The sequence below is a fragment of the Cyphomyrmex costatus genome, unplaced genomic scaffold (assembly GCF_001594065.2).
Source record: "Cyphomyrmex costatus isolate MS0001 unplaced genomic scaffold, Ccosl1.0 scaffold467, whole genome shotgun sequence".
Taxonomy (NCBI): Eukaryota; Metazoa; Arthropoda; class Insecta; order Hymenoptera; family Formicidae; genus Cyphomyrmex; species Cyphomyrmex costatus.
Genome location: NW_017278933.1, coordinates 529,062 through 539,228, shown reverse-complemented (window position 1 = coordinate 539,228; position 10,167 = coordinate 529,062). Strand labels below are relative to the sequence as shown.

At 28.9% G+C, this 10,167-nt stretch overlaps 1 protein-coding gene across 1 annotated transcript in view; it reads left to right on the top strand.

Moving 5' to 3' along the window:
- Positions 1 to 8,883: 8,883 nt before the first annotated feature.
- Positions 8,884 to 10,167, top strand: part of LOC108777821 (cytochrome P450 4g15) — a 4,921-nt gene continuing 3,637 nt past the window's right edge. Inside the window, exons 1-2 of the mRNA XM_018544792.1 lie at positions 8,884 to 9,189; positions 9,320 to 9,533. Of these exons, the coding sequence (XP_018400294.1) occupies positions 9,051 to 9,189; positions 9,320 to 9,533 (353 nt within the window). The 5' untranslated portion in view covers positions 8,884 to 9,050. The remainder of the gene's footprint in view (positions 9,190 to 9,319; positions 9,534 to 10,167) is intronic.

The following is a 10,167-nucleotide window of genomic DNA, read 5'->3' as shown; positions in this document are numbered from 1 at the left end:
AGTTCATTAAAGATAATTATAATTCTTTATACTCTTTAAAATCTTTACACTTTAATTATTTCTCCAAATTTCTCTGGAACAATTTCTTTATAGATTTTATCACAAAACTTTTATCTATCTTCCTTTTAACAAAGTGCCGCGCATTTTTAGTATATACATACTAGTATTTTCTCTTAAAAAATACAATATATATTTATCACAATATCACAGCACGACAAAAAGTTCAGGGAGTAAGCAACTTTAGGTTTAGGCGCACGAGAGTTTGGAATGAGTGGCCAGCAAGTAATTCTCGACAATTATAAAGTGAGGTCATCTACGAAGTTTACGAGATGCGTTGTCGCGTCAAATTAATTTAATAAATTCTTTACTCGGCTCCCGGTCACGTATATCGGTGTATGCGACCGCTGTGCCGGTTTTCTTCCTCGCATTTAGTTTACCTCCGCGCGGGGACAGTACCGTGAGAGGCACATGAGTCTTAACATAGCGTTAATTCACGAAGTGAGAGCCCGGTCTCTCTGTCCTTCTCTCATTCGAACCAGCCAGTCCAATTAAATCTTCTTTTTTAAGTAACGTATTACAGCAATAACGGAAATGCGTTATGCGCGAATTAAGCGCGAGATAATCCACGGCAATCAAGATAATTAATCGAAGTGGCGTATCGAACACGGGAGTTTCTCGGTAGGAGCGTGTGCAGGGGTGGCCGGAAAGCCGTAGGCTAAAAGTTGCAGTAAATAATGGCCGCGTCTCGCTTTAGTAATTGAAACGTATTATAGAGATTAAATATGGTATGAGATACGGCCGTGCTGCGACCATGTAATCGTGAAAATTTTTCTTAAGGGCCCTTCGACGGTAGAAGGAGTCCATAAATTCGCCACGTAAAAAAGAAGAAAATAGAAGAGTAGCTTTTCCTGTAGTTATATGGAATCTTTACACAATAAATAAAAAGAAATTTTAAACGTTGTCAATTTTTATATATGACAATTTTGCAGCAAAAAGGCATAAGTTTCTTTTTTTTTTACACATTATAATAATTATTATAATGATTGATTTTTAAAGGATAATATTTGTATTTAACAGAAATTAACTAGTTTTATTAGAAATATCGAGAAGAGAATTTTCTTTAAATAACGTAAAATAAGCGGAGTCTTTAACAAATTAGCACAATCTACGTTGGGAAATAAATATGAGACGAAGTTTATGGCAATTGTCACAGTCGTTTTCCGCCTTTGACTTATTCCACAGACATTTAGTACATAGAACAAAGAATCCAACGAACAGTATGCTGGTGGAACCCGCATGTTGGTTATCTTATCAATAAACATGACCAGCATAGTAGCGCGACAGCTTTAAAACGACAGTGACGGTTTGCAGTCAATTTCAGCACTGCTAAATTTCTCGATTTTTTAATTTAATTTTTAAATTGCGAAAAAATACATTATAGATATTCTAATTTTATTTAATTATGTAATTTTATTATAATTTATTCTAATTATAATTTGATAAAATTTTATTTTCTATACTAAAGTAATTTTTTATTTTTATACATAACGATAAATCTTAACTGAATTCTGATATGTTTAAATTCTCTTGATATTACTAAGAAAATTCAAATTGCATATATTTTAAAATAAATAAGTCTATACACTTTTTCTTTAACAAGAGAAATTTAGTTGCAGTCTAAGATACGCATGCTCTCCTTTCGTTTATCGAGACGCGATATTGACAGATAAAAAAGAATATAAAATCTGAGGACTTCCAGATTCGAGAGACAACGAATACTTCGAAAAAGAACACTTCACATCACTTAGTTCTTAGATTCTTGAGATCTTAAGAGTACAGGCGTGGCAGATTCTCTAATTTATCTCTCACCACTTATGTATACCACACACGCTTTCCTCAAATATTTTTTTCATCGGTGTCTTTGCGGTTAGGAGAAAGACGTTTCTTCACGGAACTCTTTACGAGACACCATCGGTTTTAAAATGTACAGTTCTCCGAAATTGATTTAAATTTTTATCTTTGTTATTATTTTTAAATAAAGCTTGCGTTGCTTGATAATTTAATTAACATTATATAAACACCTACAACATTTTTCATAAAAGATATATGTATATTAATTGAAATTAATAATTATAAATATTTTTATAATTTAATGTTTACACACAATTTTATATTATAATTTAAATTGTATTGCTCGTGCGCGTTGTAAATTGACTTGTATAATAGTATTATATATTGTATATACAATTTTAAATATTAATCTTTATATTTAAAACTACAATTCGGATCATGTAAGTTGACGTTGCATTTATTATTAATTACGTGTTTTCACTACAGACTACTTTTTTTACAGAGCTTTTTAATTCAATATACTATATCAAAAGAAAAACAGGAGTTCCTGACATCTTTTTTCTCATACCGAAACTATTCCGTTCCTTCTTTGCCCCCAATGCTTTCTTCCAAAGAAAAATGAGGATTTGCCACATTATTTGTACATGCGTTTTTTCCCACGATATATCCGGAATCTATAGGATGTCCGCGACCGATTCGTCCGTCCGTTTCCGAATTTAATTCTTTCCCAATACAGCTAAACGAGGATCCGCGATCCAGTGACGGAATACAATAGCGAGACGGGACAAAGGATCTCTCGAGGATAGACGGGATCTTTCTTCCTTCCCTTACTCCCCGAAATTGTGATGGAAACTGTTTTCTTTCGATATAAATCTTCGACAAGGGTTCACAGAGATTTCAGATAGTAACGGTTGTTGCGAGAAAGACAATTTTCGTATTTACAGAATTTCACAATAACAGGAGAATATAACGTTAAATTTCTATTATAAAAGTACGAAATAATTCACATGAAATGTTATAAAAAATGTGGAAATCAATTTTCAAAAGTATTTAAAACATAAATTACTCTGCATATAAGAAAATTGATTTTACTTATATATATGCATTTAATGTCTATTATATAGTATATAAAATATTAATATTCTTTTGTGATTTTTTTCAGTTACAGATTCCAATTAGGGAAGATTAATATTTGCAACAAAATTCGAGGTCCACTATGTAATACGCTTCAATCAAATTTCGTATGATCTCACTAGATTTGGATGAAGATTATCTCGACAATAACAAGACATTGTAGACACGAGTATGTATATTGTGATCAATAGCAAAAATTAAAAAATTGTACTTACGAGTACTTATCCGTTAAGCAGATCTACTTATTATTATAAGTTTGTTTAATTACCAATAACATGTGAAGCTAACATGCCTGTCACATTTTTATTCAATACATCAGAGATTTCATCAAAAAAGAATTACTTATTTGCATTGCAGAGTATCTTAAAAAGCTTTAAAGAATTTTCTACACACACACATACACACATATATTATATATATATATATTAATCAATTATCCAATCAATTATCTTTTTTTAAAGACAATGAAGAAACATATTTTAATTCTTTTTAACAATGACATTTTGCGCTTCCAGAAAGAAAATACTTATTTTCTCGATTATTTATATCACAAGTACAATTAGTTATATCATGAACATGATTATATTTATGTAAAACTATTTACTGCTGTAAAGAAGGTATAAAGTTGATAAATGTGTATAACATGCTATATGGATAAAAACAATGATTCTCGTTATACTAATATCATTAATCTTTGATACGCTATTTTATTAAACTTTTATAGTACTTATATTTCAGATTTGAAAAATGAAATTATAACATTCTTATTTATAAAAACAATGTTTATAGAATATTTATTATGTCATGTGTTTATTATTGCACATTTTAACATGTTATACATATTTATAATAAAGAACATCATCGTGTAGGGTATATCTATAGGAATAGGTCAAACAACGAGAAGATGATTTAGAGAATTACATAATTATATAATTATATATTATGTAATTACATGTACTGCATATAAGTTTTACATTTATATTGGCTGTAATGTTTATGTTTAATTATTCAATGAAAATTCTAATTAGGTTCTTATTACATAAAATATTACATATACAAAAATAGATAAATTATAAAAGTTAAATATACCTCCCAGGTCAAACAAATAATGAGCTATATTTGTTGTTACTATTAAACAAATTTATTACAATCGATAAAATTAACGCAGAACGTTTCGACTTTACAAAGTCATCCTCAGCCGCAACAAAAAACCCCAATCAAATTAAAACGTTTACATATCACAGACGCAAAAACAAATAAAAATTATAAAACATTGTAAATTCTCTAATAAATATAAAATACATCCTCACAGTCGCAACCTTTTATGAAACAATACAATCGCTCCAATATTCGATGGCAGTAGTCAATTTACTTGAACGATGAAAAAACCTGTTATAATCCATTCTTCGTTTATATGCGAGAAAGATTAATCCAAATGAAATTTCCAGTCCGTTAGTCAAAATTAAAATACACAGAGCCAATATATGGATATCAAGTCGTCAAAATTGTATATGTAGGATGAAAATTATAAAAGAAGATAATTATTCAATAAAATTGCAAGTCAAATTATATACGTCTTACTGATCATGATTCTCATTTGTACATTGCTTTTCATACAGTAAGACGTATATAATTTGACTTGCAATTTTATTGAATAATTATCTTCTTTTATAATTTTCATCCTACATATACAATTTTGACGACTTGATATCCATATATTGGCTCTGTGTATTTTAATTTTGACTAACGGACTGGAAATTTCATTTGGATTAATCTTTCTCGCATATAAACGAAGAATGGATTATAACAGGTTTTTTCATCGTTCAAGTAAATTGACTACTGCCATCGAATATTGGAGCGCGATTGTATTGTTTCATAAAAGGTTGCGACTGTGAGGATGTATTTTATATTTATTAGAGAATTTACAATGTTTTATAATTTTTATTTGTTTTTGCGTCTGTGATATGTAAACGTTTTAATTTGATTGGGGTTTTTTGTTGCGGCTGAGGATGACTTTGTAAAGTCGAAACGTTCTGCGTTAATTTTATCGATTGTAATAAATTTGTTTAATAGTAACAACAAATATAGCTCATTATTTGTTTGACCTGGGAGGTATATTTAACTTTTATAATTTTGATTTTATATGAGCTGAAAATATTTAAAAATAGATAAGTAAGATACCTGAACCAAATAAGGCCCAGTACAAAATAAGGTCCACTTTTAAAATTACCGCTTATATTATAAATGTGCTTTATGCCTAAATTATGTGCTTAAAAGATGTGTCATAGGGCCGATAAGAAACAGCCTAGAAAACTAGAACCGGCAACAATTCGTTTCTTTAATAAAATGTAAACTTTGTGACAAGGTGAACATTGGTGCCATTTTTATAAAAATCCACTGTAATAAATTGTAAATATTTTAAAAAGTTTATTATATGTACGTTATATATATTTTGTAATTTATTATAACATATTATAATATTATATATATATATATATATATTCAACTTCATAATCAATGAAAATAACAAATATATACGTATACCTACTAACTTTTTAGAATAAATATATTATTTAGGAACGACATACTCATCAAATAAGGCCCATTAAAATGGCTTCTGGGCCTTGTTAGATGGCCATCTTATACTATAGGCGTGTTCCGATATACACTACTGAAAATCTACAGTATACATAACATGACTATAGATTTACAAAAATTGGTAATGCATATTGGAACACGGTCTTTTCATGGTTCCCGTTCAACTAAGCTTCTTCGAAACAAGAGCTTGTTTGATATAAATTTTGTCAAAAAATACTAAATTTGATATAAAATCTATTATACTAAATGATAATTAACAAATATATAACAAAATCTACTAATAAAAGAATATATTGTTGCATAATCCATGTAAAGCTTAGTAATAACCTGACATACTAACAATAAGTTATATCAGCTTTGATCGGTTTTGAGTACAATTTGCTCTTACATTGAGTGCGTTCCGTTTTATGCTTACAATGCTTGTAAGCATCATGTTTCCTTGTTTGATATTTAATAAACAAGGATAAACTAATGCTTACGGTGTCTGAACGTGAAAACACCTTAATGTAGACACAATTAACATTAATTTATTGTTTATATCATCTTTTTTTAAGACAATTACCAAAGATTATTTGTTATTTTAAAAAAGTTTTTTTTGAAAATAACATTTATTTTTCATATAATAAGGCCCAAAGTCAGACTTAAAAAAAAAAAGTGTTTTTGCTTATTTAAAAATCTTTCTTAAAAGATGCATATATTTTTTGTGAGTTATTAAAATAAAAATTTTATTCTTACAAAGTTTATTTCAATATCTCTATAAATAAAATTTAAAAAAATTAATAAATTAGGCTCAGGTACCTTATATAAATAATATTTAGTAATATTATATATTACTGTATATACTATACGTATATGTATACGTATAGTATATGTATAAGTATATAAAATAAAAATATAATTATATAAAAATATACAACCGATAATAGAAGAAATTTATATACATTACTTACTCTGCATATACTATATATGTATATGTGTATATATATTATATACATATATACTCTATATATATAATCATTTCCTCGTTTTTGACTTTGTTATACGTTTGATACACTCTGCATAGAAAAGATCTGTGAATCGACTTTAATGCTGCGAAACACAATCAAAAAATTTGTACATAAAAGTGCCTTAACTAATCGTAGGCAGTAAGTTATATTAATATTTATATCTTTTTTATATTCGAAATTTTTACGGAATATTTAAAATACTATTATATAAGAGTTATTATGACATTTTTCTAAGCACTAAGTCGTGCTATCTGTTTTGCGATATTACGATTCAAGAATGAAAGTAGTCAGTATATTGTATAACATGTTGCAGCAATCAAATTTTTTAATGAATTATTTAAGAAAATATTTAACAGCGTGCTAAAAGATGTATACGTTTACGTGCCTTAACTATGCGAAATAAAGCAATGCGATCAGATCTTTAATTCCCTTGTCGTAATTCATTAGTTATCAGACGATATCATTCTCCCTCCTCTCTTCCCCAAATACAGTATTATTCAATATTATTTACAAAAAGTATGATTTGCTTGGCAGAAACGACGAAATTGTTACAAATTAATATATGCGATTATATTTATTATAAGATTTATACACTTCGTAATATATGTATATGTTATGAACAAAGTCCGTATAGTGAGCAGTCGACATTACCGTTGCCTGCTGTACAATGCCCGAACAATGTTACGATGCGATTGGGTAAATTAGGTTGGGCAATGCTGAACACTGTCCACTTACAAACTTTGTCCGTAATATATACATATTATATGTATAATACGTGATTATTGTACACGTTTTTTTAAGAGCGATACCGATAATAATGAATATTATATATTTTTGTTGTAAATTTTATATTACTTACAAATGCGCGCGTTACAATGCTCGACCGTTCTTTCGTTTCGAGTTAAATCAAAGTATTATGAAAAAGTCTAAAGTGTCATTTTAGAATTAAGACTTAATATAAATTATATGGAAATAATAGATATTTTTATCGCTACTATTGCTATATTGACACTTTTGTAAATATCAGTGCCTTAATTAAGCTTAAAATAAGTATTGTACTTGATATGTCTTTTTATAACATTTAAAATACATTATACTAATTATGCATATTGCAGTTTTAATTTAACAGTAACAATTTATGCCATAATAACAATTTATAATAATTATTTATGAAGATTATCAAAGTGTTGAAAAATTGCTTAAAGAGAAAATGAAAAAATCAAATTAAAGCGTATATATAAAGCTTGTTCTATTTTTATTTAAACGCATAATTGTATTGGTTTAGTTTCAGATTTTTTGCATCTCCATCATCTTTTTAATAATTTAAAGTTGTAAGTAGAAAATGCGAATGACTTACGTTAATTCAAAATTAAAAAGAAGAAATTCCAATATCAAGAAGAAGTTATGCTAGATGAATTCAGTTGATCGGAAGGCTCCGGACTCCGGTCTTCTGATGGTAGCAATGCTTTCCCGGAACCATTGCCAATAACTGTACACGGTAGAGACGTCTTGATCCATTCTTGTCGCGATATCACAAAATGATAATCCACCATCCCGAAGATTTATACGGCTTCGTTCAAAATGAGTTAATTGTCGATTAACGACAATTTGTCGCCTTTGAGGCATTCTGTATAATTTTATCCACGTTATCACAGCCTTTCACAGTATATTACCACTAATAGTTCCACACGTGTCTAATGGAAAATTTTATTCCGCATTCGTCGTAATGCTACACTCGTATCTTACGAATTGTGACTTTGTGTGTGCGTGTGCGCGCGCGCGTGTGTATATAATAGATATCAATAACTCATGTAAACAAACATTCTGTGTAACTTTCATTCATCTAGCACAACTCCTTCATGGTGTTGGGATTCCAATTTCCGGTATAATTAAAATGTATCAATAATTCCATTATACATATAATATAGACTTCGTCGTGTATTAAGAGAATAAAAAATTTTTTTGTATTCCTAACGTTTGCTTTACGATCGACAAACTGATTTCCGGTAAAAAGACTGCACTTATCGCTATGTCATGTTTGAGGCAATAGTTTTACATTGATAAACATTAATGATTCGAATTAAAAACTCATCCGGCGGTTTACGATTATTTTGCGTGATGTAAATGAACAAACAACGTGATATTGTATGTAAATGAACAAACAACGAGGTCATTGTATAATTGAAAATGAATATATTCCTGCGCACTATTAACTATAAAATATCGGTCATTTCTGTGAGCAAAAGTAGAAACGCATTCATCGTGAAAAGGTGAAATCGTAGTTAACGTTTCTTTAATAGCTTAATTGCAAATGAAATATTTCTATTAAAATATTGTTACATTAACTCTGATTTCTCAAGTCTTGTATCTTTTAATGTTAACACCATAATTAGTGAGTTATTAAAAAAGTGAGGAATAAGTGATTGCGTCGCTAAACAAATCATACTTTTTTAAATCGCAATGGATGCCGATCCAGTAACAACATCTTATTTATCGATCGTAATTTATTCTTTACTGGGGACGATTATCACACTATTAATCGCAGCGTACTATTACATCGAAACCTCTCGAGCAATTCGTCTTATAAAAAAATTACCAAGTATGTATATACATGTATAATATTAACAATAAAAGGGTTTAACTTTTATTTCTATTTTGATTGCATTAGTAATTTTTATCAGAACTGATGTTCTTATATTGTTCTACAGCAATATTTACTTCTTTTTTAGATCCACCATCCGTACCTATCTTAGGTCATTCATTGATAGCTCTCAAACAATCTCCCGAAGATTTGTTAAAAATTGGTCTTGAATATTATAAAACATACGGGACTGTAATAGCTGCATATTTAGGCCCAAAACCAATAATCTTTTTGGTGGATCCACAAGATACTGAAATAATTTTGAGTAGTTCTGTACATATCGACAAAGCTGAGGAATATGAGTAAGAAATCAAATTAACAATTAATAAAATTATGAAAATTATTTACACATATATGGTAAACCCGGTATATACGCCGCGTCAGGAAATACGCTGCAGAAGCCAGAAAAAATAGAAGGAGTGGGGATAATTTTCCGTCAATTACTTTGTTACATACCTTTATGGTATATTAGTATTATGTTATGATTTCAGTTTTTTACTGTTAATATTAATGAAATTATTGCGAGTTAAATCGATTTTTTACTGTAATAAGTAGTGCCATCATAATTTATAATCTACATAAAATGATTATTGTAGAGCGTGTAAAAGACTTAGTGGTTATTTTGCAATACATATGTGTAGAGGAATAGTAAAGCATGTTGTATAGCAAAATACAAGTGCTTTGCTCCTGTATTGTTTGTTTAATTAGTTGTCATATATATCCCATCTATTTGGGATATACGGCATTTTTAGCGAGCGGGATGCTGTGCCGCAGCACAGACGCTCTATTTAGGAAGTTTTTGTTAATTCTAACAATTATATTTTGCATTAATGCATAAATGCTGATAAATCTTAAACGTTTAAAGATTATTTTCAAAGATTTGAAGCTATTTAAAAAAATTGTATTAAGTCCTATTTGTATTCCAATTTTCATTCT